This window comes from Mandrillus leucophaeus, unplaced genomic scaffold (assembly GCF_000951045.1).
Source record: "Mandrillus leucophaeus isolate KB7577 unplaced genomic scaffold, Mleu.le_1.0 Scaffold637, whole genome shotgun sequence".
Classification (NCBI taxonomy): Eukaryota; Metazoa; Chordata; class Mammalia; order Primates; family Cercopithecidae; genus Mandrillus; species Mandrillus leucophaeus.
In genome coordinates, this window is record NW_012106886.1 from 1,805,177 (window position 1) to 1,830,220 (window position 25,044).

General features: G+C 37.7%; 1 protein-coding gene across 3 annotated transcripts in view; it reads right to left on the reverse strand.

Moving 5' to 3' along the window:
- GRM7 (glutamate receptor, metabotropic 7) overlaps nucleotides 1–25,044 on the reverse strand; it is a 919,719-nt gene that overhangs the window by 317,149 nt on the left and 577,526 nt on the right. For all 3 annotated transcript variants that reach the window (XM_012000647.1, XM_012000645.1, XM_012000644.1), the window contains exon 5: nucleotides 20,706–20,846. In XM_012000647.1, coding sequence (XP_011856037.1) covers nucleotides 20,706–20,846 — 141 coding nt within the window. The remainder of the gene's footprint in view (nucleotides 1–20,705; nucleotides 20,847–25,044) is intronic.

Genomic DNA, 25,044 nt, shown 5'->3' on the forward strand with positions numbered 1-25,044 from the left:
TATGAACTACCAAGCTCACTTAAGAACTAATATATAATCTGAATGTCCTTATATATGTTAAATAAATTGGATATACATTTGAAAATCTCCCCAGAAAGTAAAGTCCAGACTGAGATGATTACCTTTGTGAATTCTACTAAATATTTTAAGAATACATAACATTACTATAATATGCATGAACTCTTTCAGAGAGTAGAAGAGGTGGGGGCATTTTCTAACTCATTTTTTTTTGTGGCCAACATTAATCTGATACCAATACCAGAAAAAGACACTACCAGAGAAGAAAACTATAAACCAATATTCATGATTAAAATAGGTATAATATTCCTTAGCAAAATATTATCCAATTAAATACAGCATTATATAAAAATATAGATACATCATGATCAAGTGTGGTTTATCCTAGGACTGCAAACTTAATAATTGAAAATGAATCAATATACTTTATGATATTAACTAAAAAATAGAAATAGTATTATTATCTCAACAGATACAAATATATCCTTTGACACATTCATCGATTTGTGATAACAAAACTCAGCAAACAAAATAAAAAGAAACTCCTTCAACATTATATAGAAAGTCTACAAACATTTGCAAAATCTCTACAGCTGTGATCATATTCACTGATGCCAGGCTGATTTACCCCGAGACTGGGAACAAGGTAAGGTACTTCCATTATTACTTCTACTCAATATTGTATTAGGAAGTCCTGATCAGTGCAATAAAGCAAGACAAAATGCATTGAAATAAGAAAGCATTGTGTCACAGATGATGTGATCATCTATATAAAAAATCCTAAGAAATCTACAAATGAGCTACTATAAGTAATAAACAATGAAAATGTATAATATTCAAGGTCTACATACAGAGTTAATTCTATTTCAGTAATGGTAGCATTAACAATTGAAAATGAATTACAAAGATACTATTTTATAATGGCATGACAATATGAAAAACTGAGGGTTGAATTTAACAAAAATATGTACAAAATCTATATAATGAAAATAACAAAACAAGAGAGAAATCAAAGATTTAAATAAACAGAGTGGTATACGATGTTGACGAATTTAAAGGCTCAATATTAAGATGTCCATTTTCTCCGTATTGATATACAGATTGGATGCAATTGAAATAAAACTGCTGCTTCTCTCATTTGGGTGTGTACTAAAGAATTCACAGATGAGACAGGATGAGAGCATTTTTATCATGATAAAGACACAATTCTATTTTCAATCCCATTTTTCATAAGCCTTCTACAAATATTCAACATTCCTTAGGGAATATATTTTAGTTATGTCAATGAATTTGGCATGAGTATCTTTTATCTAGAATAGTCCTGGAAGAAAACTGTTCATCAGAAGAAATTTGAAAAGATACTTGGACCATGACCTGTAGAATTACTTATGCCTCATTCACTTCCATGGCATCACTCACATTATTTTTCACCATATAACCCTTCATACTGAAACACAGTAAGGCAATATGACAGGATTCACTGGTCTGTCTTACCACATACCCTTCTGCTTGGCCTAACAAAAATGACAGAATAGCTTACTGAAGACTCAGTTATTGTGCCAGCTAGTAGACAACACATTGCAAGGTGGGGACAACATCCCACAAGACTTGGTATGTGCTTTTAACAGGAACCAATATATAGTGCTGTTTCTCCATCAGAACACTGAGCTCCAGGAAGGAATGGAAGTGTAAACACGTGCATCACTCTTATGCCAAATAACTCATGTGCAAACACAATGTTTTCCATGGGTGCACATTTGATCTCTGTTTACGTAGAGATAAGAATGTTTGCACTAGGGTAAATGAAAATGATTCCAGTGAACTGGAAGCTGAGACTGCCACCTGGCCATCATAAAATATTCTCTTTGTCTTCAGAATCACGCATTTGCACCATTATTGTGTCCATGGAAGGTTTCTTCCTTCCTCGATCTCTTCTCTTACCCTCTACTTTCCTTCTTTATTTTTTTATTCTGGTTGGCATAGATTTCCTTGATCTATGAATTATTGTGTTTCTTCAGCTGTGACAATTCTTCAGTCATTATCTGTTTAGAAATTCCCTCTTTTCCATTCTCATTATTCACTTCTGGGACCCAGGGCTGATTAGTGTTCCTCCATACACTTCCATATTTGCTATCCTTCATTGTCCTGTGCTGCATTTTCTTTCAGATGTATGTTCTAGCTCAAGCATTCTCTCTTTGACTGTGTCTAATCTTTTTTAACCCATCCAGTGTTTTATCATTTTTGATAGCCTTTGGTTGATAGTACACATTGGCAGGATTCCACATTTATTCATCTATTTTATGCATGGTTTTATTCTAAATCTATTATTTCTAATTAAAAACAAAAAACTAGATGCCAGTCTGGGTGTGGTGTCTCACGCCTGTAATCCCAGCACTTTGGGAGGCAGAGGCGAGCAGATTGCCTGAGGTCAGGAGTTTGAGACCAGCCTGGCTAACATAGTAAAACCTCATCTCTACTAAAAATACAAAAAGTTAGCAGGGTGTGGTGGCCCATGCCTGTAGTCCCAGCTACTTGGAAGGCTGAGGCAGGAGAATCGCTTGAACCCAGGAGGCAGAGGTTGCAGTGAGCCGAGATTGTGCCACTGCACTCCAGTCTGGGCAACAGAGCAAGACTCCATTCCAAAGAGGGGAAAAAATACTAGATGCCTTGGTTTACTTATATATATATATTATCTTTGTTTATGTTGGCTTTCACTACTAGTGTTTTCTTTGTGATTTATCAGTTTTAATTATCAGATAATAATGGTTAATTAATTTTAATTTAAAATTTTGACTCAGGCCTAAAGAAGACATACTTTTCTTGAAAATAATTCCTGCTGGAATCCAAGGCAAAACCTACCTGCTACTACTTTATTCCTCCCAAAGCAGTTCCAGCTTCATGCTTGAGTCTCAGATTTAGCAACTCTACCTTATAGCTTGTTTGGGGCCCTTTGGAGTACCTGGGAAGCCACACTGCTCAAAGTCAAGTCAGTCCCCTAACCTAACTTTATGGCCCATCAGGCTTCTTCTCAGGACTAAAGAACAATAAAAAACATTGTGCCAGGTATTTAAAGCTTAATAGTTAGCATTTGAATGCATATTTATTTCTCTATAATGGAGTCTATATATTGCTCCACATACATCTGTTGTTACTCCCGTAACTACCAAATTCAGGTTGTCCAACATTCATAGAGTGTATGGCGGTGAACAACACTTAACATTCATGCAATGTTTTCTATACTCCTAAAACTGTCCTCAGCACTTTACATTCATTATCTCACTTAATGAAATAACCGTCCAATGAGGTGTTTGCTATTATTATTATTGACACTTTATGGGAAAGAAAACTGAGACTTAACTTAAATAACTTACCCAAAGTTATACAGATAACAAGTGGCTAGTCAAGTTACCGAACTCCAGTTGTTTGGCTCTCAGTCCAATGTGTGAATATTTTTAATAGAAGTACATTCTGCATACAGTTGTAAGTGAACTGTTTAATCAGTTTTGATAAATACATATCAATATGAAGAATATTTCATCCCCCAGAAATCTCCCCCGACTAAGAAGGAACTATTGCTTTGTAATCTAGCACCATAAATTAGTTTTGTCTATTTAAGGCTTTCAAATAAATACGATCATACAATACGTAGTTTGGGGGTCTGGGTTCTTTCACTCACACAAAAAATTTTGAGATTCATTTTGCTGCATATATCACAATCCATTCTATTTTCAAATGATAGACATTATTTGACTGATTGTATAGACCAGAGTTTGATAATTCACTTTCTTTCAGATGCACATCTGGGTGATTTCCAGTTTGGGGTACGTGTGTCAAGTTAGTCCGACATAGTTTCATGAGTGCTGGCTGAAGATGTGGAACCCCTGGTTCAGAGCCAAGGCATGGCAACAAGCACAATCATTATGTTTGCACTGGGCCCCTCCCCACAACCCCTTCAAATCCAGTGGGGGTAATGCAGAGTGTTCTATGTGGATGCAGAAGGCACAATGAGTTTGTGTTACATCAGTCAAACTCTGAGCTTTAGGAATTCAAATCTTTTATAAAGCACTTTAAGCAAGCCGATCTGACCTTCACTCCAGAGAGAGATATTATCTGTATTATATTTGCCAGTAAGCAAAGTTCCCTATACTCCAAGGGGATACCCTATCTGTATCATCTGGGACTATTTGCCACGGAAACATCTTGAAAAGGTAATCAGTGCTTCTATTTGCAAAACAAGCAGAAACAAGAGAGGCCAATGGAGGACTGCCCCCCAACTGGGCTATCATGAATAAGTCGATGTGAATATTTCTGCACCAGAGTTTTGTAGATATATGTTTTCATTTCTCTTGGATAAATGCTTAGGAGTAGAGTTGTATAGGACAGGTCGGTATGTGCTTAACTTTTAAAGAAGTGTTCTAAAGTAGTTATAGCATTTGCATTCTAACAGCAATACACAAAGTGCTGACTCCTCCATATCTTCTCTGATGTTAGATCTTATCAATCTTTTTCATTTTATTTCTGTGTAGTAGAATTTCATTATGGTTTAATTTGCATTTCTCTGGTGAATTATGACAAAGATAATTTTTCTTGTATGCCTACTGGCCCACTGTATGAAATCTAACAACTTTCCTTGCCAAACATCTTAGAAGCTGAACATCCCAGATAACCTAAATTTTCTACTGGAAGAACACAGTAGTTCAGAAGGCCACAGGAATAGGGCCAAAATTTAATTATTTATTAAGAAAAGATTATATAGGCTGCAACCATTAAACTATACTTTATAAGATCACAACTACTTCCAAGTAGTTTTTCATTCTTAATTTTATATTTACTTATTTATTTGAGATGAGGTCTCTCTATAGTATCCAGGCTGGCCTTGAATTTCTGGGCTCAAAGTAATCCTGCCTCAGCCTTTGAGTAGCTGCAACTACAGACATGCATCATCATGCCCATCTCACTACTTCCAAGTTGTAAACTGCAGCTAATTCTGTGCCATTTAATACATACTTTAAGGAGCCAGTTAGAGCACAATTTTTCTTTTGTGGTTTCCAAATGAGCTAAAGGAAACAGCTTGTAAGATATTTAAATTATATATCCCTAAGGGTTTAAACTTTTTACATGGAAAAATTAGGCATTGCTTATGTTTTATTTTTAAATTGTGTTAACTCTTTAATGCCAGGGAGATACCACTTCTTGTATCATTGTTTATGGTTTACAAGAGTAGAGCAAAATACTTTAGTTCAAATTCCAGCGCTGCCAGATGCTAGCCAAGTGACTTTTCAGCAAGCCACTTAACAAACCTCTGAGAACTTTGCTTTTATCTTTCTCTGTAGTAGATTGTAAATATTACCAGCTCTGTCAACTCTACTGAGTTGTAGGGAGGATCAAATGACACAGGAGTATTAAAACAATTTAAAGTCTCTAAAGTGCATCTCATAAAAAAGACAAATCTGTACCCAAACATATGGAAAAATATTCAACCTTGCAAGTTTTCCAAGAAATACAAATCAAAATAGAGATAACATTTTAGTAGTTTTGCCAATGGCTGAATAAATTAGTAGAGTGCTTTCAGAAAATGGCTTAGCAATATATTTCAATTGTCCAAAAATGTTTGTACTCTGAATCAGTAATGATAAAAATAGGTAATGTGCATTTTATTGTCATTTACCACAGGCTTCCTATGTCAGGCATTGGACCAAGCACTTCACATGTATTAACTCATTTAGTGCTTCTATTTAAAACACAAAACAAAACAAAATAAAACCCTATCAGATAATTATTATCATCAACGTTTTAGAAATTAGAAAACAGGCACAGAGATGCAAAGTCACTTGTGTTAGGCTTCATAGCTAATGAGGCAGGAACTGAAATTGATTTAAGGCAATTTAGCTTCCAAGTCTTTGTTCTTTACTACTCCATTTAACAACTTCTAGAAATGGGCCGGACGCGGTGGCTCACGTCTGTAATCCCAGCACTTTGGGAGGCGGAGGCGGGTGGATCACGAGGTCAGGAGACTGAGACCATCCTGGCAAACACGGTGAAACCCCGTCTCTACTAAAAATACAAAAAAAATTGGCCGGGCGTGGTGGCGGGCGCCTGTAGTCCCAGCTTCTCGGGAGGCTGAGGCAGAAGAATGGCATGAACCTGGGAGACAGCGGAGCTTACAGTGAGTCGAGATTGCGCCACTGCACTCCAGCCTGGGTGACACAGTGAGACTCCATCTCAAAAAAAAAAAAAAAAAAAAAACACTTCTAGAAATGGATCCCAAGAAAGCAATCTCCCTCAAAAAGAAGAAGCAAGAGTTGAGTTATATCCTGATGTGTTTCAAACATACCTGCAAACTTTGTAAATAATTTTAGTGCAATTTCTGCAAACGATAGTATATGAAGTCACTGGGTTATTATATAACACTTTAATCAAGAAAATTAACAACAGATATAATATGTATGTTTCATAAAATTAAAAATACATTTTAAAGGTACCCGAATTTCTTATTATTATTCTGGGGTCACAGAATTACCAGAGTTGGGGGTTTTGCCTGTGCTAGCATTGTAAGTTTCCCCCTTTTGTGCTGAAGTGTATAGAAATCATTAGGACAAGTAGTTACTGGACACCTAATGTCTGACTGTGTGGCTGTTAGGGACCACACAGGACCATAAGTGGTAGGCAAACATCTTCCCATGAGTGACAAGACCAGTCACAAACTCGAGTGTTATCATGAGCAGTTCTGTCTTTTCATGAGCAAGCACTCATGAATGCACACTTTTCATGAGTAAGTACTCGTTAATAGTACAGAGCGAATGAGATATCATTCACCATTTTAATGAAAGAACACACACTATTGTGTTAAAATCACAAGAACATTAAAAACAGGTAACAATCACACAGGCTGTCCCAGGAGAAAAAAAGTTGAGCCAGAGTTAGGCACTCTTCCAGACTTATGACCTCTGTAGATTTTCTCCATCAGAGAAGTGACAGCTCTTTTTCAAGGACAGTCTTTTCTTTGCCCATATTCTTTCCCTACTCTTGGATAACAAAATAACTAGCCATTGAATGGCAGAGACGCACTCCTTGGTGGACCAACTCAAAAGAGCACAAAGCCTAGAGTAATGAGCTCCTTTTAGAAATGATGGTATGAGCTCCTTTCAGAAACTCGTGTTTTCTGTCCCAAAACACAGAAGCCTGTAGACATATATGTCACTCCGTATCTTTTCTTTGCTGCTGTAGTGGCTGAAGCTGGGTACTAAATGTTTTGCACATCATTTTCCCTATGAGAGGTCTCAACCCAGGTGGACAGCTTGGAACAAAAGAAACAAAAAGAAACGGCCAGGAGCGGGTCTGTAATCCCAGCACTTTGGGAGGCCAAGGCAGGTGGATCATGAGGTCAGGAGATCGAGACCATCCTGGCTAACACGGTGAAACACTGTCTCTACTAAAAATACAAAAATTAGCCAGGCATGGTGGCGGCTGTAGTCCCAGCTACCTGGGAGGCTGAGGCAGGAGAATGACATGAACCCGGGAGGCAGAGCTTGCAGTGAGCCGAGATTGCCCCACTGCACTCCAACCTGTGCGGCAGAGCGAGACTCTTGTCTCAAAACAAAAACAAAGAAAAAAAAACATAAGGCTTTGAAGCCTGCCAGACCTTGTTTTGGATTCTGGCTCTGCCACTTTCTAACCGGCGACTGATCATGAGCATGTCATGTCATTAACCTCGCTGAGCCTGAGCTGCCATTTTCTGCTGTGTGACCTTGTGCAGATTGCTGTCTTCCTGCGCTTCCATTTACTCATTTATAAAATAGCAAAAATAATCTCAGAGGGGAGTAAAACAGATCAACCCTTCTCAACTAAAAACTGTGGATAAAAATGGGACTTTTGAAGATGACTATCATCTGTGCAAAGTGCTTAAGTGAGTGACCAACGCATAGCAAAGTGTTCAATATTGCTTACTGTACTTATTTTTCAAAAGATGCACAAAATTAAAATCTTCAGGGTAAAACTTCCAAAAATATAAAATTTTTTAATTTGTCGATTTGAATTCACCTACAGGAATAGGTGTTTGCAGGAAGAGAGAGATCATCATTAAAGAAACTACCCAGTAAGCATGGGTTATTTTATTTTTTTTTTACTCTTAGGGTTTTAACTATTTATGTAATTTCTTCTTCATAACACATGAAATGCAATAATTCTTCATAACATAAGAGCATCATATAAGAGAACTGAACGTAACAATGATCAATGCAGAAAAGATGTGGTCAAAGCTGAGAGGCTGATAACATTTCTTAGTCCTCTATTCCTGTAAATTCATTTTAAAGGAACAAATGGCTAATATATTACAGTTTATTGAATTCTGGGATTTTCACATTTTTCCTTAAAGTGAGAGCACTTGTCAACTCAAATATATGCAGATGTTGCTAATTTCTTTTTGTGTCTTGTGGAAAACAACATAATGGGCTTCTGAAACATTGATCACATGCAGCCCAAAAGATCCTACACAGCCTCTGATTCAATCTATTTGTGCGGAATAGTCTTGCAACAAAAGACGCTGCTTCAGTGTTGTAAGTGTAGCAAGCTGAGCACCTTTAGGAAAACACAAGCACAAATCATCTCCTCCTTCTCCTCCAGTCTGATCAATTGCATTGAAATGTTTTATGCAAAGCAGATTTTTGTTTTTAAGCCTGGAAAGTAAAATTAGTGGTTTCTCAACAACCACTTGTAGTTCCAAAACAAGTAGTTCCTCAACAACTACTTGTTAAACTCCTCCTCTAAGCCTGATACTGGCCTAGGGCTGGGGATGTGAAGATGGGGATCAACAGATATGTGAGCAGCTTGTTTGATGGAGCTTGAAGCCGAGTATGAGAGAGACGTTCACCTCATATGCACACTGAGGAGCACAGTGTCACAAACAGGCGTGTGTTTCTCAGGACAGGAAGGTGGCAGAGCAGATGGCAAGGAACCTGCCCTAGATCATGGTGGGAACTTCATTGGAGACTTCCTTAAAGAGTTGACACTGAGATGTGAAGGATGAGTGACTGTCAAAAGTTGTATTGGGAAGAAAAAAATATAGGCAGAGAAATAGCATATACGAAGGCCCTGTGGCAAGAAAAATGCAGACACCTCTAGAGAACTAGAACATCAGAGTCCCAGGAGTATGAGATAGGGCCTTGCTACCAGGTGCCCCACAGACCATGCTGAGGTTTTAGTCTTGTAGAAACCTGACCAACATGGAGAAACCCTGTCTCTACTAAAAATACAAAATTAGCCAGGCGTGGTGGCACATGCCTGTAATCCCAGCTACTCGGGAGGCGGAGGCAGGAGATTTGCTTGAACCCGGGAGATGCAGGTTGTGATGAGCCGTAATCGCACCATTGCACTCCAGCCTGGGCAACAAGAGCAAAACTCCATCTCAAAAAAAAAAAAGAAAAGAAAAGAAAAGAAAGAAACAACGTATTGTACGGCCAAAGAAATGTCTTAAATATTGAGGAATTAGTTTTACATGTTAAAAATAGCACCAATCTAGACATTTTGTGCTTCTTAAAACTCACTAACACTTATTTGGCAATCTCAAAACTCATCCAAGGAAAGAAAGAATCTATTGATATAAAGTGTGTGCTGGAAGCATGATTTATAGTCACGTTAACAGCCACACAGGCAGACATTAGAAGTCCAATAACTGCTTGTCGTAGTGATTTCTGTACACTTCAGCACAAAAAGAGAACTGTTTCAGCTTGGTTCCTGGCATCTTTTTCTTTGTATTCTTTTTTTTTATTTAATTTAATTTTAAAACGTAACTATTTATTATAAACTTGACCAGAACCTGTGTGTAATAGTTCCATTTTTTCTCTAATAGAAAGCAATCACACCTTGTAATCCAACATTTTCCTTCCATAGGAAATTGCCCACTTCTGTCAGTGCATTGGACCACTTTGGTAGCTCAATTTACAACTGCTGCTCCAAAAGTCCTTTGAGTTTCTTAAAGGTATTATTTTGTACCACCTTGGTTTCACACAATTTCAGTCTCCACCATCTGCTTTAACAAGACTGCCGGCTTGTGTCTGCCCTACCCTAAATGGACAGAAGGTCCCAAGCAAATGAGATATATTCAGAGAGAATTTTATAGTCAGGGCTACAGTTCCCTCTTGTATAACGACGCTGCCTTTGAGACAACGGGTTTGAGCTCTCTTTTCTCTTTGTACAAACGGCTAGCTTTTTATCATTATAACAAAGTTTGAACATAAACTGGAAAATACTGCCCTATTTTAATTTCAAGAAAGGAGAAAAGAAACAAGGTCAGCTCACTTCTCCACTATAGCTGTTTATCAGTGCGGACCAAAAGGGATCAATCCAGGATCATTATCAAACATGTTCTACTACAAGCCCTTATGTGCCTGGGTGTCACAGACTGAGGAAATTGCTATAGAAGCAAAACTACGAAGTTACCAAAAAATGACAAAGTATCTATTTGTGTTCAGTTTTCCAAGGGTCTTGGGAGACAACTAGGCATGAGAGGAGAAACAGCATAGGGATAAATAAGCTCTATGTACCATTGGGTTGATCCATCTGAAGCACAATTTCATCATGTGTATAATGGAAATAATAACCTCTCATGGACAGTCAGGGCTGCTGTGATCATCTCTGCTGACTATATATTCCTGGAAAAATTGTCTACTGTTATGTTCTAGCTCAGCCTCTTGTTTCGTTCACAGCACTAATCACAACTTGTGATTATTTTCCACATCTGCTTTTGGTTTTTCTTTCTGCCTCCTGTACTGGAATAAAAGCTCCCTGAAAGCAAAGACTTTGCCTGTGTTCTCTGGCTCAGCACAGACACTGGCCCAGTGCAGCTCACTTGTCATTCACTTGTTGAGTAAATAAATGAGTGACAGAGTACATGAGTAAATGAGTGCATGCACTTAGTTGTTGGCATTATTAAATTTTTCTCGTTGGTAGCTACACTCTTAGAGAAGTCACAAAGTATCTCCAAGGTTGTTGTCTTTTTTATTAACCTGTAAAAAGAGGGCATTACTTACCCTGACTATCTCACAAGGCTGATATGGGGATCAAGTAGAATAACATAAACATATACAAGTGTTTTGTTATGTGCCTAGCATGATATAAGGCAATAGGTATTTAAGGTAAAGGAAGAATAATGCTTTATATGAAAATAAAGGAAAGATGGACTATTTAAAAATCATGGAGGAGCCTGACTTTTCTTTCTTTTTTCTTTTTTTTTAAATGAAGGCCAAAAGTAGGATCAGTCACCACTATCAACAAAGACAACCACAACAATGGCACCTAAACGCATTGGGCGCCCTCTATCCCTACCAGGTATTGCTCTGTTTAATTCTTGTGAATGAGCCCATATAGTAGGGACCCTGCTTTACAGATGAGGGGATGGGAAAGACCGTTGGGAATGTCTGAGTAACTTGCCCATGGTGACACAGTAACACAAACAGCTGGGATTCAAACCCAGGGAATCTGACTCAAGTCTTAACTTCTTTCATGAACAAACTAGTGAGACTGAAGCAGGCAGCTTGAATATTGTGTTTCTACACCAGTGAGGCTGTATTTAAAGCCAGCACCCAGCTTTCAGTGCCCAGGATGGTAAACAATAAATACTATTTGAGGACGAGAATGCAAAAATTAGCAGCCTCCATATGTGTTCGCCCACATACCTGGATCTCCTCTTCACAGAATCAGGGAGACAAAGTTAGAATAGCTCTAGAAAGTTTTATCTGTATGTATATATATATATTTGATATTTATTTTGTGATCACATTTTATTCTGTAGAAAAATAAATATGATGCTGCATATACCATAAAAACCTAAAATGCTTTCAGTATCCATATTTCTCTTTGGTGGGTGGTGGTGGTGGGGAGAAAGCCTCCATTGCTAGAAACTCTTCTAAGGAAGGCTATATTCTACTCTAACTTGCTTGATGATACTTGATAAGTCATTCCACAACCCTTTCTTATACCTACTAAAATGACTCTAAGCATCCAATTTATAACACTTCTATTGCTTATAAGAGGCACTTTGTTTACAAGAACTGTTGCCGAGAAGACGCATATGCATTAATTTCCCTAGTTCAGGAATTCCTTCTCATTAACAGCCAAGCCTGACAGACTTTCTGAATATGGAAAGGCCATAACTCCCAATTTTAAAGACGTTGCCTGTTGGAGTTACTGAGAAAGAAATGACACACAGCTCAAATAATTATGGCTTCTAGCATTTATGGAAAGAGCTTTGCCTGAATACTCCCGGGCTTTCTAGTTGGTGTTCCACTGCTTGGCTTGCTTCGGCACAGAATTAAACACAGTTGCCGTGGGTGACGTAAAGAGCTGTGTGGCAAGAAACAAACTGAGGGAGTGCGCTCTGAATTAAAATGGCATTCAGTAGAGACCCCTTTTTATGCTTTGAAGAGTTGGTGGCTGAAGGAAAAATTTATTTACTGCAGGGTCCATCTATAAACCTCTATTTCATAAGGCTGAAGATATCCAGTCTCCATTTGGGCATCTGGTCAAGATTTGGGAAAATGAGGTTTGTGAGTAAAATCAACGATCTGGCTTGCCATCCATCTACTTTGCTTGTACTTCGGTTAGTGTCATATGGTAATATTCTAACATATTAATATATCAACAAATGTGCCTTTCATTTCTTCCCCACCATTTATTCTCTAACCATAGTAGTTTCAGAACTCTTCTTCATTGCTTTTGGGAAGGATGGTTATAATAAAACACAGAAGAACAATGGAAGCAAAAAGAAAATAATAATAATAAATAAACGACTGACATTTGTGCTCTAAAAGCCATTGTTACGTGGTCAGTACTTGGCTCTCTGCTTCAAAAATACTGAAGTATTCAGGACATGAAGTGTATGCCATATACAAAAAAAAAAAAAAAAAAGGAAGGATTTGAATGGATCTAAATTAGTCTCCTCTCCCAGCCTATTAACAAGACATTCAGGAGCGACAGATAAGGGAGAAACTAACAGGGTATGTAAAAGTTAAATGCTGGTATAAGCTCCTGAAGAGCTCCTAGGCTCTGCAGAGCCAGTCAGTACAGTTGCCACTAGGCACATGTGGCTGTTTACATTTTAAATAATTTAAAAAGTCTGTTCCTTAATTGCATTAGTCATGTTTCAAATGCTCAGTAGTTGGATAATAAAATATTTCTGTCATTGTAAAAGGTTCTGTTGGGCAAGGCTGGTCTAAAGCAAGGGATCATTTGTTTACTGTCCATTTGTTTATATATTGTGGTTGCCTTGTGTTATGGGAACAGAGTAGTTGTGTCAGAAATAGCCTGACCCGTAATGCCTCAAATATTTACTACCTGCCCTTGAGAGGGAAAGTTCACTGACCTGATCTAAAGGGATAGATACTGAGCAAAAGTTGTACTGCTATGGCCCTATTTTGCGGGGGGTTTGAGACAAGGTCTCACTCTGTCACCCAGGCTAGAGTGCAGGCAGTGGCGTGATCACAGCTCACTGCAGCCTCAACTACGTAGGCTCAAGTGATCCTTCCATCTCAGCCTCCCAATGTAAGTAGCTGGGACCACAGATATGTGTCACCACTTCTGGCTATTTTTTTTACTGTCTGTAGAGACAGAGTCTTGCTATGTTGCCCAGGATTTGGCCTTATTTTTTAAAAATACAGTATTAAAAAATGTATTTTACTCCTTTAAAACAAAAACAAAAAACTGAAGAGCTCCTAGGCTCTAGAACCTCCAGTAACCATTGTCACAGGAACGACCTGGAGGTCATCGAAACCATGGTTGTACCTGGAGAAGCCCTGAGGTCAGGACCAAGAATCCATGTGGCAGTAGCCCTCACGTCTTCACTCCTAAGGGCAGGAGTGGACAAGGTGCATTCCTGGAGATGGATTCATGGCTAGTGAAAAGTCATGCATGTCAAAGGCTCAGAGCAAAGCCTCACAAATAATTTTCAAGTCCTGGACTTTAAAAGAATCTCTTTGTAACTAAGGTCTAGGCCTGTGGACCATGTGGAATAAGGGGTTTTAAAAAGATTAAATTTCTACAAAACACTGGGATGGAGATTCAAAAAACAATGTGAAGTTATAGAAAATAACCAAAAGTTCAATTTTTTGCACTAGTAATTTTATGATTTGAGATTTGTACCTATTACAATACAAAGCCATACAGAAGGCTATGCTAATTGCTGCCCTCAGAATCAAGCATTGTCTAATCATCTTGCTTATCTTCGCTCAGAATTATCCAGTGGAATAATTGGCAATTAACATAGGTGGCGATATGCTTCCCTTGAAAAGAGGTTACATTTTTGTTCTTAAATGCCTTTAAAAAATTTATTGATTTTTAAATAATACAAGAAGATAAACTTTCATATTTTAGTGACTTAAAAGCAAACCCAGAGAGTTAGCATGACACTTACTATGACTTAATGTTACACTAAAGTCTATTTTTAACAATTACACATGAAAAATTAAAGTCTAGAAATATAATTACCTTTTATGGGCATGGAATTTTTATTCAATATCTTACATTACAAAAAGGATTTAAAGAGGTTTCCCAAAAACAATGAGGATTGTAGATGTGACATTCAGACCATTTTAACTTGAAGAATCCTATGTTAATTGGTATTCCATGTATCTAAATGTTATTAACAAACTTACCCAATCAGTTGCTGTAGAATGCCTTACTAAATCCTCAAAGCTATAGATCTTAGCCTTTCTGTGAGGATTTATTATTTAACACTCATTTTTAAATAAATTAATTAACAAGCAAAAATTCTTAATAATTTGACACATTTCCAGTTCCCACAATTAGAAACAAGCCATTTATGGAGGTAGGTAGGGGAAGATTTAAGGGTGATGGTAGCAAGAGAGATGTCAACCAAGACTCCGATATTTGGAGATGAGTCAGAGAACCAAAAATTTAACAAAGAACCACATTAACACCATAAAAAAGGATGAATTCGTGTCCTTTGCAGGGACATGGATGCAGCTGGAAACCATCATTCTCAGCAAACTATCGCAAGAACAGAAAACCAAACACCGCATGTTCTCCCTCATAGGTGGGAACTGAACAATGAGTCACTTGGACTCGGGAAGGGGAACATCACACATCGGGGCCTATTATGGGGAGGGGGAGGGGGGAGGGACTGCATTGGGAGTTATACCTGATATAAAGGACAAGTTGATGGGTGCTGACGAGTTGATGGGTGCTGACGAGTTGATGGGTGCTGACGAGTTGATGGGTGCAGCACACCAACATGGCACAAGTATACATATGTAACAAACCTGCATGTTATGCACATGTACCCTAGAACTTAAAGGATAATAATAATAAAAAATTTTTAAAAAAACACATCATCCTATGCATGCTCACAGAGATTAAATCATAATTAATCTGTGGCAAGCCTCTATTTAAGAAAGCACAAAGGTGTAAAAATACATTTGACATTGCTTCTCATCAAAAATGTTTCAAAAAAGTCTTTGAGTACCAAAGGGTTAGACATTAGTTATCTATAACATTGTGTTGTGGATTCCTCAATCATGTTAAGTAAATTAGGTGCTGCAATAAAACATCTTTGTGACAATTAAAGGTCAACTCAGAATAGAATAATAAAATGACAGTGAGCATAAAAACGAATCACATAATCATCAATTATTTCTGCACATATATTCTGAGCACTTGACTTTAAGTGTAATTCCTTTGTCTTGATAGTCTTGTTAACAAATTATATAGGCTCTAATGAGCCTGGGTCCTGGTGAAAATGAAAGACTTAAGAAATACGTGGTTTATTCATTAACAGCATTTATCAACAGGCTTTTTGTTAGCTCCACTGAAAAGAGGACTTCAACTATTAGCTCTGAGAAGTGAAGTGTAAAGAAAAACACAGCTTAAGAATTCTGACCTTCCGAAATGTAGACATTTATCAGAGTATGCTCTTTAGCCCTTGATATCTTTCCACAGTAAGCAGGGGTTGATTAGGGACACAAATCAAAACTGAATTTGCTTATTGTGTGACGTGAAAGCAGTAGCAATGAAATATGAAGGCTTGTTACAAAAAATGTATGTCACCAATTTATTCATCTTCTGTCATCTCAAAAGAAAAACAAATCTCTGAACGTTAAATTGTCCCATCATCAGATGATGGATTTGTAAATGCTGAGTTCCTGCTTTTCAGCAAGGAGGTAACTCTAATGAATCACTATTCACCAAGTGGCATTTCATAGAACGGTGATATGAGTTAGACAAATGTTCTGGGTAAGTCATGAGTTATGACTGATAAGTCATTAGATGTTGCTCAGTCATAGGCAAACATATTCAGGTTCTCAGAACCTCCTTCTGAGTTTAAAACATGAATTTGGGAGCTAAAATATTCAATGCTATTAGACATGTAAGGATACAGCTTCCCAGAAGAAGATGAGCAAACTTTCGGATATGAGATGTTGAGTGTTACAATCTTGGGGATGCCATTAGCTATGTAAGGATACAGCTCTTCAGAAGAAAATGAGCAAACTTTGGGATATGATGCTCTCCATAATGCAGCGTGTGTCCAAGCGTCACTGGGCCTTGGACACACACTCTGTGTTAAAGCACCAAAATTCCTTAAGCCTTGAGCTTCATGTTTCACTCATAGCATAACATGGTATGATGCCTGTCTGCAAACTCTTTGATACTCAATACTCCACTCTATAGTGTGCACCCCAGTAAAAATTCTTGTCTATATTTATGTACTTGTTTTCTTATTGGAGTTGATATATATCCTGATCTCTAAGGAGTGACACAGACAAAAAGATCTTCATGTATTCCTCACAGGCCACTGAATTCAACCCAGAACAGCAGAAAATTTCCATTGTTAGCTACTACTATGTGCTAGTAAAATTTCAGACCCTTTATTTAAATTATCTCATTTAATCCACTCAACAGTTTTGAATGTAAAGTTTTACTAGTCTCACTTCAAAAATAAGAAATGACTTTGAGAGGTTAGAAACACGTTATCTAAGCTATCACAGGCATATGTGGTTAGGGATGTCCTTAGAAAAGAAGCTTAGACCTTTTTGATTCCAAAACCAATGGTTCCTTAACCACTGTGGTATAATGTTCCTGACCCCGAGATGGCCTCAATCTCTTTTTGCAGCGATATCACTTCATTTGTGTAATGTTCCTTATTTCGTTGACCCTTAGTATTTCCACTGAAACTTATTATTCACAAAGAGGTCATACTCTAAACTGGTATTTGTGCCAGCAGCATCCTGGCAAGTCTCAAGGGTGAACACAGTCAGCTGGTGGGCTGTGGGTACGGGAACACAAATACAACCCAGAAAAAAAATCACATCTGATCCTTCTGCCTGCAGATGATAAATGGTATGTGGCAAACTCTCCAGCAGAGATGACTGTGTGTATAGCTAGCACTGTCTCCATGAGAAAACGTAGCTCTTCTATGAAGTAGCATGAACAGCATTAATGCCTGTCAAATGGAAGTTGTGTTTTCTGTGATAGCTTGGACAACCACATACTTACTGAACTGCTTTTGCGCTGAGTGGTGACAGCCAACATATCCCATGAGCAGGATGGCTCACTGTGAATGCTTGATCTATATCAATGGTTATTAGGCTACTCCGAAGGAAGGTAAGAGGAAGAATGTCTAGCTCTCAGATTGTCACATCCTGGGATTTGGTATCAAGGAAAGTAGGGATGTTCTTGAAATACTAAAGAATGTGATAAAATCCCTTGCTTGGAGGAGACTTTAAGTGAACATGGATAATTTACAGAAATAAAGATGACATAGTTGTTCAGGTCATTTTCTGTAAGAATTCATGCACATCTAGCCCCAAGTAAAATTATGAAGTATGAACAGCCTATCTCATGTTTCTTAATGAACATTTTTCAATAATTATTATTCCTCTCACGACTTTGCATTTTCTTGTGATTTTAGAACTCATGGTTATACTCTGACCTCAGGAATTTGCTCTCTCCAAATAGTATGGGTCTCATTCCTCATCTTTAAAACTTGTCAAATGGCTGATTCGGTGTTGGTGTACTTGCAGCTAATATATAACAAATATAGTTTAGTATGGCTAAGGAGGCTACCCAGTCCAAAAGAAAAAAAAAAAGGTTTACATTTTAATTTGTACTCACATCTTAAGAGTGAATGTTATATGAATAAGACTTCCTTTTTCCTTAGCAGAGCCAAGTCACAGAGAGAGCTCTGTGAAGGGGGCTATGTTCTACAGTCCTCAGATAAAAACACTCATTGTATTCACAGTGCAGATCTTCAGTGCCAGACTACTCAGACAGTCTGCTCATCTGGATGCCCTTTCTAACACGCCTGTCCTAGTGTTTTAAAATCTAGTTACCAAAGCATGTAACCAGGTTACCTTTCCCACTGATTCTTCACTTCCAAACTGAAGAATACTTAAATGTCAAGATTTTTTAAATAGTATTTTTTGGAATACTATCAAAGAAAGATGTACGGAAAAAGGAAGGACAAGAAAAACAAATAAAATATGACCACCATATCCATAGGTGGAAGAGTAACAGATATGATAATGGTAACAATATCTACCTCCGTTCCGTATGGTACAGCTCATCACAAAGAAAAGCGACGAGGAAGGAAATAGGAAGGTGAGAATATACAAATAATTTGGGTACACTGATAATTTTAGTGAATGTGATTACAAATATTCACATGGAAGAAGCATGGTAGTTAGGAAGACACAAACACTTCTATTTCCATTTTTGTAAGGTAGAGGCTTGCATAATGACCTTACTAGTTTGTATAAACCCAAATTCTCAACGATCAGCCTGAAGCATGGCTCCAGATAAAACAGCCTGTGTTTAAGCTCATAAAAGTCAGAGGTATGGCCTCAGATTGGGACAATCCTAACGTCCATCAATCGATTCCACCTTCCATACACTCTACAGAACACCAAATGTCAAAAAGAACTCAGGAAAACTGTCATCAATCATCTACATACTTCTGGTGCACTTGAATGTACCCTGTCATATAGATAAATTATCCAGATATTAAGCTAATTTTTTCAGTTTCCACTTGAAAGCTTTGTGTTGCCTAGGTTGAGTCAATATTAAATTAATATTTTCCCTTTTCCCCCACTATTCTAGGGATCATATCTCTGGATTATTGTTATACAGCATGATCTGGAGAACACGGTTAATCTGATATTCCAGTTGACTGAATGATGCCTTTAATATATGCATCATACCGATTTTATAGTGTTATTTTTATTCATGTTTCTGGTCATATCTTGTTCATTTCTCCTTTTTCACAGAAAACTCCTTGCGACTACATTTAAGCACCCTCAAAGACTTCATGATGTTCCTGATACTATGTATTACATGATTAATAGATGCTTGTTGAGTGGATTAATCTACAACATGTGGGTGACCGGTATTCAAACAGCTATGTTATAAAGATAGACTAGAGACAGAACTGTATCCCACATGAATGTGTCCTTCTTGATCATGCATAAGATATTTTAGCCTTATTACCTTATTATACTTGAAGGTCATCATTACGAATTGTAAAAGCTGCTATTTAAAGAGGTCTAGTTGATAAGACAGTAGATCATGTCATACCCTTGTGTAACACCCTTCCATGGTTACCACTGCTCTAAGGATAAAAGTCAAGTCCCACATACATCCTAAAATGACTTAGTTCTGGACCATCTCTCTATACCTGCAGCCTTGGCTCACACATTCTCTCTGTTCCATGTACTTCAGTCATGTTTTTTTCTGTTTTTCACATCCTCAGAAACACAAAAATTCCTCCTACTGCAAGCCATTTGCCATGTTTAATCAGAATTCTCCAACTTATTTTCCTTCCCTAACCAGCCAATGTCCATTACTTCATTTTATCTTGACTCAAGCATCATTCTCTCAAAAGGGTCTTTTGAGGCAGCTTCTACCTTCAACATGAGTAAACTTCCTTAGGTACAGGCCCTCATAACATTCAGAACACGGATTGCAGTTTGTAATTAAGAATTCATTCGCGAGATCACTGATTAAAGTCAAATTCCTTCCACCAGACTCTGGACGACATAGAAGGAGGATTCTCACTTAGTTTGCTCACCACCGGATCCCCAGTGCCTAGCACAGTGCATAGCAGAAAGGAGTCACTCAGTAAATATTAGTGAGTGAATAAACAAATGAATGTGTGATTTTTCCTCTGACTTATTTACAGATATTTTTCATTTGCAAGGTTATATATAAGGAGCTGTGAATATTTTAAACAGTGGGTAACTCATTAACTTAGACATTAATGAAAATCATTTGGGATTTTCATTATTCTAAACTCAATCACTCTGTTTCCTTAATCAAGTATACTGTCCATGGTAACAGTTAAATCTGGCAATGGTATGGGATTTGTCAGAGATTTTTGTCTGTGTGAAAATTACTTCATACCCCTGGCTGAAACTGAACAAGAGAATTCAAAGCAACATGACCCCTTCTGAATTCAAGGAATCACTGAAAATGTCAATTACTGCTAGATAGACAGGCAGAAAAGAATACATTCTTGTCTGTACATCTTTTGTCCTGCAAGACGTATGCTCCTGTTCCATTTTCTGAACAGTCTAGTAAAATTTAATTTACTTTTTCAATTTGTCTCCAGCCAAGCTTCCTTCTGTCAGCTATTTCGGGGCTAGCCACGTAGAGTAATAGGAGAAGGACAATGAGAATTAAATTACCTGTGCATTTGCGATCTGTGTCTTCTTTTTTTGACCCACTAATCGTCAACTTGCAGTTGAAGTTTTCCTCCCAGTATTCAGCAAACCATACATTTCTTCTGTTGTTTTCAAGTGTACGGGATGTAAAGTAGGCATCAAACCCTAAACAGAGTTAAATGAAAAGGTCAGTGCTTGCAGGGCACTGCTGGCATATTCAGAAATAAAAATAAAAGTGACGTTTTTTTCTTTGTTTCAGTGAACTGGATCCTCTTGTGTGTCAACCAAAAAAAAAAAAAAAAATTAACAGAAGGAGGAAAAATATTCTAATTGCATTAATCTATGACTAAATTCCTAGTTCAATCGAACAGGTAGGTAGTTACTAGCATAATTTCCATTTGTAGGTGAGAAAACAGAGAGTTATAAGAAATAGTAACATGCCTAAGGTCAACCATTATGCCACATTCTGCATCCCTAATCGTGTTAACTCCTGATCCATGAATATTATTTTAAGAACCTCCTTTCACTTAGCAGTATCCCATTATGTGATTGACTTTCTAGTCAAATTAGAAGGAAAAGTTTTTGAAGAGGTTGTAGGTGAACTGACTCCAATATAAATGTCAATCCAATGTATAAAGAGTATCCAGATAAGCAGGAATGAGGAGGCCAGGGAACTCTCTAGCTTCCTCTTTAGGACAGTGTGACTTTAAATATTCGTATGGGGTCATAAGATCTTGCAAGAGTCATAGTGGAAAAAGAGATTGGATTCAGTGTCCCTAGGCTCAAATCCCAAATCTATGAATCTCACTCAGTCATGGACCCATGAGCAGGTACACACTTAACCTATCTGATTTTCCTTCAATCCACTAGCAGCAATGAAGACTACACCATCTCCTTTCCCCACAGCATCTTGTTTGTGGCCATGGAAAAACTTTGGAAACTTACAAAGTTGAGTTCTATGATCAAGAACCATAGGGAAAAAAATGGACCTACTTTCAGAATACTTAAATTATTCAAAGTTTTCCCTTACCTGTAAGGCCATAAAAATGGAATAATCATTACAATTACAAAAATAAGAAGTATTTTATGTACATTTTCTCATAAAATGTCACATCAGCCAAAGGAAGTAGGTAGTCTCAGATCCATACTCTAAAGTTTAAAATGAAGGCTTAGAGAAGAATTTGGACCCACATCTGCCTAATTCCAGACCCTGGTTTCTGACACCCATGCTATGGGACAGTGAGTCTCACATTTTGGTGGGCATTGCAATCATTTGGAGAGCTGATAAAGAATACAGAGTCCAGCTCATTGAGGTAGGCAGTATCTGAGTCTTGTTATTTTTTTTTTTTTCAAGTTCCCCAGCAAATTCTCTTAGCCACCAATGGTCAACAACTACTGCTATGAAGCTCTTCCATGGCCCACTTATCAAGCCACTTCCTCTCTTTCTCTACTAGATGCCCCATCATCAATTTACTGTATCAGCTATTGATTCCATAGGGCAACTGGGTGGTTCGACAGGTAGAAGAGCAAAAACAATCATGCGTTCAGCTATTGGAATGGATAAGTCAATCAAAACGGCAAAACCCACTACACAGTCTGACAGTCCCAAGCCAAAGCCACTTTCAAAAAACGAAGCTCCTCTCAGACAATTCAAAGCAGCAGAAGCAGAGGTCAAATGGATATTATTCCATTTAGTTACTTCTTGCTGACTTGCCTCTTCTTAGCTGAGTCAGATTCTTTCAGGATCTAAGAGTCTGTTTATTCTTCTAGCTAGGGAAAAACATAAATTAAATCTTGAAGTTTGCTTCTATTCAATTTTGCTCACAAAGAATAAAATTGTCCACGAGAGACTTAAGTTTTAAGAGAGATCTTGTTGTAGCCATGTATTTACAATGCCTTGGAATATACTTGGCAGCTCTCTGGGTTAGGCATACACTATAGCTTTTCTTTATTAATGGCTATGGAGCTTCTGATACAGAATGGTTTAAAGTTTTCCCTCTGGCTGAAGTCACCAAGCCATCACTCTTGGTCTGTCATTATAGTTCCTGCAACCTAAAGATTCTACCTATCTTGTTTGAGGAATAGACTGTCCAATACAAGATATACAGTTACCAAGGTGGAGCAGAGGGAAAGTCAGGGGTAGAAGCAAAAATTAGAATGACTCTATTAATATTATTATATGTGTGTGTGTGTGTGTGTGTGTGTGTGTCATAGTGAACTGATATTTTCTTCCAAACTTTCTACTAGAGCCAAGAAGAAAAGTAATCTGAACACATATCCCATTACTATTAAATTGTCAGAGTATTTAAATATAAACCAAGGCACCAAGACCAGAGTTTTAGGTCACTGGAAAGAGAATCAGAGTCATGTAAAAGGAGATCATTCTTTTATGCGGAGCAGATAGTATTTTTATTATGAAATTGTTCCTTTTATTAGACAGATAAATTTAATTTCAAAAATTAATCTCCAGGTGCCTCTGAAGCAAATGCCCCATTGGTTACATGTTGAGCAATATTCCTGTAATCTTGAAAGTAAACTTAGAACAACATAGAGAAAATGAAATGGATTTTAGCTGGTGTTAGGACCATACCAGTCTGGTTCTTTCCTCTTTTAACTGGGTTGCTGCCCTCAAACACCCCTTGAAATTGGTGGTTGAGACAAGAGAGTATAAAACAATCGAAACATAATTTATCCCAGGCATCGTGTTTGGTAAGTGACCTTTCCAGGTAAGAGAGAGAGAAAAAGCTCTTGCAAGTGTGTGGTATGAAGGGAAATCTATCAGGATGTCAAGAGGGGGTCAGAGGACCCACTTGCCTGCTCTGCCAGGATAATGGGAGCTGACAGATATTGATGGCGCTTCCTGTGACATCAGAAATGACCAGGAGTCCTGACGGCTGCCTTCTCAACACTATTCATGTATTGGAGATTAGAACATCCCTGTTAGCCTAGGTGCCAGGGGGTACCCAAGGCTTCATTTTACCAGCCTATAAACAGAGAGTCTGCTTTCTTCTTAGGGATAATGGTCCAATGACTCAGAAAAATAAAGCTCCTACCACATCATAGGCATATGACACTAATAGAATCAGTGAATGAAGCAATTAATAAAAAGAACAAAAGGAAATGACAACGGGGGAGAGAGAGAGAGAAAAGAGAGGGGAGAAAGAGAAAAGGAAAAGAGGTGATGTAGGGAAGGGGAGGGAAGGGGAGAGGAGGGGAGAGAAGAGAGAAGAAAGAGGCATTGATTAGGGTGAGAAGCAGGGAACTCCCTGTTGCTGAGAGTGCAAATAAGTATAAAAATTTTGAAAAATAGGTCAGCATTATCTATTAACATTATTAATATGCATTCTTAAAGACCAGCCATTCTACTTGCTAGGTACATGCACTAGAAAGTTTACACACATGCACCACAATATACATTCAAGAATGCGTAGCGTGGTAATATCTGTAATAACTAAATCTGAAACAACCCAAATGCCTATGAAATACACAGAAAAAAAGTGCTGTTCACAAAAACACGTATGAATCTCATAACAAATGTACAAACCAGGAATGAAAGAATGCATTCAGTATCATTTATGTCACATAAAGTTCAAAATTGGGCAAAAATAAGCTACATTGTTTAATGAGGCAGTCATATGTGGTTCGACTACAAAGAGAAACATTGAAACTATTACAGTAAAAGTAGGATATTCTAAAAAAAATAGATTATTTCTGGAGGTACAAGAGAGGAGACAGACATATGGTGGACGGAAACAGTGCTGGGGCATCTATCGTTCTGCTAGTATTCTTGACTGGGTGGTAACGTTATAACTATTTTTAAACCCTACATAGTTGTTTCATGCCCTTATATATTTCTATAATATAACCTGTGGCAGTGATTTAAATTTGGCTCTTAAAAAAAGTCCATGTCCTAACCCCCCAAACTTGTGAATATGACATTATTTGGAAAATATATTAATATTGTATAGCAATAAGTTACATCACAAATAAAATTAATTTAGGGATTTCTTGATGGGATGATCCTGGATTATTCATGAGGGCTGTAAATCCAATGACAAGAATCCTTATAAGATACATACAGAAGAGAGACACACAGAATGTGAGAAGGAGATGTGAATATGAACACAAATGGAGTATTGCAGCCACAAGCCCAGGAATGCTTGGAACCAGGAAGTGCTACTCCGCCTAGAACCTTCAGAGGGTGGTGGCCCCAGTTGAAATTTTGACTTTGGATTTCTGGCCCCCAGAACCATAAGATAATACATTTCTGTTGTTTTAAAGAACCAAATTTGTAGTCATTTTTCATGTTATCCTTAGGAAAGGAATACACCTTAGTAAATAAAATATCCTGTTGTGGTATACC